Raw genomic sequence first — 3,738 nt, 5'->3', positions numbered from 1 at the left:
TCAAAAATCACAAAAAAAAACATCACTCACACCCTTTAAACACCAAATTAAATAATAAAATTTTTCAAAAAAAAAAAAATTCATATGGCGCCAGCAAAAACCCTCACTCACTTGGCGGAGCAAAAAACTCTTGAGTCCAGCTTTGTGAGGGATGAAGATGAGAGGCCAAAAGTTGCCTACAACCAATTCAGCGACGTGATTCCGGTCATATCATTGGCCGGAATCAACGACGCAGATGGTCGTAGGGCCGAGATATGCAAGAAGATTGTAGAAGCATGCGAGGATTGGGGAATATTTCAGGTTGTGGATCATGGTGTGGATACCAAGCTCATTTCCGAGATGACATCTCTCGCTAGGGAGTTTTTCGCCTTGCCACCGGACGAGAAGCTTCGCTTCGACATGTCCGGTGGCAAGAAGGGTGGTTTCATTGTCTCTAGCCATCTCCAAGTAAGAATTTATCTAATTTTTCTTTTTCTTTTCATAATAAGTATCTAAAAAGATTTATAGATTATAAATCACACCAATTAATAATAATATTTTTAACTTTAAATGAATGATTTGTAAAATCTCTCCAAATTCAGATATTAAATTATGAACAATAATTGTTCGTACTAAAATTATTCATTAGTATAAAATATATTTTAAAAATAAATTAAATTATATATATTTACAGGGAGAAGCCGTGCAAGATTGGAGGGAAATAGTGACATATTTTTCATACCCAATTCGCAACCGCGACTATTCGAGGTGGCCGGACAAGCCGGAAGGATGGATGGAAGTGACGAAAAAGTACAGTGAGGACCTCATGGGGCTTGCATGCAAGCTCCTAGAGGTCCTCTCGGAGGCAATGGGGCTAGAAAAAGAAGCATTGACAAAAGCATGTGTGGACATGGACCAAAAGGTTGTGGTGAATTATTACCCAAAATGCCCTCAACCTGACCTAACACTTGGATTGAAGAGGCACACAGACCCAGGCACCATTACACTCCTTCTTCAAGATCAGGTTGGTGGGCTTCAAGCTACAAGGGATAATGGTAAGACTTGGATCACTGTTCAGCCTGTGGAAGGTGCCTTTGTTGTCAATCTTGGAGATCATGGTCATGTGAGTATGCACTATGCAATCTTTTCTTATTTCTCTCTCTCTCTCCAATATATATATATATATATATATATATATATATGAATTTAAGTTTGATGTATTGACAAAAAATTGGATAGGGTGCAGTGTTTAATCTAATCATTTATTATTTTCTCCCTTATTTATTTCTGGTCTCACTTATAGAATTAAAAGTGAGAGATCACAATGGATTCTATTAAGTATTAAAAAAACTGGAGAGGATCCATTTCCGGGATGACCACTCATGTGGTCAATGTCAAAAACAGTTGTTTTTAGGTTTAATTACCTTGTTGGTTTCTATAGTTTTGCGAAATTTTTAATTATGTCCCTATACTTTTTTTTCTTTTAATTGAGTCTTTACACCAATTTTTTTTAATTGGGTCCCTACACTTTTTTTTTCTTTTATTTAGGTCTCTATATGAAATTTTTTTGTAGTTGAGTCCCTATAAAATTAAGTCAATTACTACTAAGAGAAACTTAATTGGAAAAAAAATTAGTGTAGAGACCCAATTAAAAAGAAAAAAAGTATAGGAACCTAATTAAAAATTATACGAAACTATAGGACTAACAGAATAATTAAACCTTATTTTTACTAATGTAACGTTACATAATTAAATGCATTTGTAAAACTACATTACACTTACCATACATCAAATTATATATATATAACATAAATCCTAAAAGAAGAAAATAATATTTGACCCTTTAGTTTGATAAAATAAACTAAATATAAGAAGACTTATTTAAAAAGAATATACAGATTAGATTTTGACTCAAAAGTCTACTTAAAAAATAAATTTTTTTACCTTTTAATTTTTTTTTCTAAGAGAATTATTTTTGCGACTTTTTTTTTATATGGACGACCGAAAAAATTCAATTAAATTTGAAAAAAAATAGAGATCAAGTTCAAGTGCAATTCTTGAATTTTTCTTTTTTATGTATTTTCTAAATAATTTTTTAAATATTTTAATGAAAAATTAAATCAAATTTATGAGTTGTTTAATTTCTCACTTAAAAAAAGATATGTATTTTGTCAGATTAAAATTATCCCTCGAAGATTAAACTATTTTTTCTTCAAAAGTCATTATCAAAAATTATATCTTACTAAAATCATAGTTTACCTTTTTTTGGTAAATAAAATGTCAACTAACTCAGACTGTTACTGAAAATGATAATGTGAATTTAGTTTACAATAGCTCATAATTCATATCTTATGCAATGTTGACTGGCATCATAAGTACACATAATAATTTCTTTTTCTTTTTTCTGGATTTTTTTAAAATAAATTTAGATAAAAAAAATGTCAACGCATTAGAGATTAATTTACATTTTTATCCAAATCTTTTACATGTAATAATATTTTCAACAAGTGCTTTAAATAACACAATTTTTTTTAAGACACCAAAAAAAACACCATTTTTTTAATTCCAAATTTTTATAGTTCAGCCTATTAACACTTATCACAATTTACATCACCTTTAGAATTATTTAACGTGATTCCATTTAAATGTTCATAGACTTCTTAATTGAATTTTGGGTGTGCAAGTCATCAACCGTTTTCTCTCACTTTCCTATCTTCTAAGTTCTAACAACAATAACTCATTTTTGAAAATCAAAGAGACTAGAATTAATAGATGAAACCTATGAACTATGGACACTTTGTTGAGTTGTCGTATTCGTGTGTCGGACACATTTTGGACACGACACTCATCGACACTCGTTCGACACGCGTGTTTGATGTGTCCAACCGTGTCTTAATAAAAAGTAAAAAATTCTTTTTCGGACACACATGGACACACCTAAATACCATCACGTGTTAGCGTGTCCTGTCTTATTCCTAACATATATTTTTAAAATAAATTTAGATATAGTATATATTATTATTTATTAAAACAAAAAAATATTTTAAATACTTTATATAATTAAAATAAAAAATTAAAAATAATTAAAAATTTTAATTTATATTTTAAAATCAATAAAATATCAAAATATCATTATGATTTATCTAAAAAATACTTTATATTTTATATGTATGCGTGTCCCTGTGTCATGTAAGATTTTAAAATTTGCGTGTCGACGTGTCCCGTGTCGTGTCGTGTCTCATCTCATATTCGTGTTAGTGTCTATGCATCATAGGATAAAACAATATACATGCAAATTAATACAGGGTCAATTAAGTAATTTAATAAGCTATATAATTAATTCACCGAAAAAACAGGTGCCAAGTAGAATTCATCTCATGTGGAAAGAAGGATAGAGTCCTTTCATCAATTCTCCTCCATCTTTGAATGTTTATTAATAATCACATTTTTCAATATTTATCATTAAAGAAAAATCTTTCCACATCACTATTTTATGAAAAAATCCACACACACGCATGCTACACATTTAGCTCTTTTTTAGTATATTTATTTTTAATATAAATTTTTGGTCCACTTTGGTAGACTTTTGAAATGTTCTAAATTCAACTATTTTAATAAATATATGCTGAATCAATAAATTTAGTTGACTAATATATATATTAGGTGGGCCTACTAATACCCAAGCTAAAGGAGAGGCTGCGAAATAAAATACACTAATAAATAAATGCAATAATAATGCAAGTGGTTTGACTCCGGTGA

At 29.6% G+C, this 3,738-nt stretch overlaps 1 protein-coding gene across 1 annotated transcript in view; it reads left to right on the top strand.

The window, feature by feature from the left end:
• LOC107622822 (naringenin,2-oxoglutarate 3-dioxygenase) overlaps window positions 1-3,738 on the top strand; it is a 5,544-nt gene continuing 1,806 nt past the window's right edge. Inside the window, exons 1-2 of the mRNA XM_016325239.2 lie at window positions 1-447; window positions 674-1,102. Of these exons, the coding sequence (XP_016180725.1) occupies window positions 85-447; window positions 674-1,102 (792 nt within the window). The 5' untranslated portion in view covers window positions 1-84. The remainder of the gene's footprint in view (window positions 448-673; window positions 1,103-3,738) is intronic.

This window comes from Arachis ipaensis, chromosome B01, assembly GCF_000816755.2.
Source record: "Arachis ipaensis cultivar K30076 chromosome B01, Araip1.1, whole genome shotgun sequence".
NCBI classification, from domain to species: domain Eukaryota; kingdom Viridiplantae; phylum Streptophyta; class Magnoliopsida; order Fabales; family Fabaceae; genus Arachis; species Arachis ipaensis.
The sequence above is the reverse complement of the archived record's forward strand: the minus strand, read 5'-3'. Positions and strand labels throughout refer to the sequence as shown.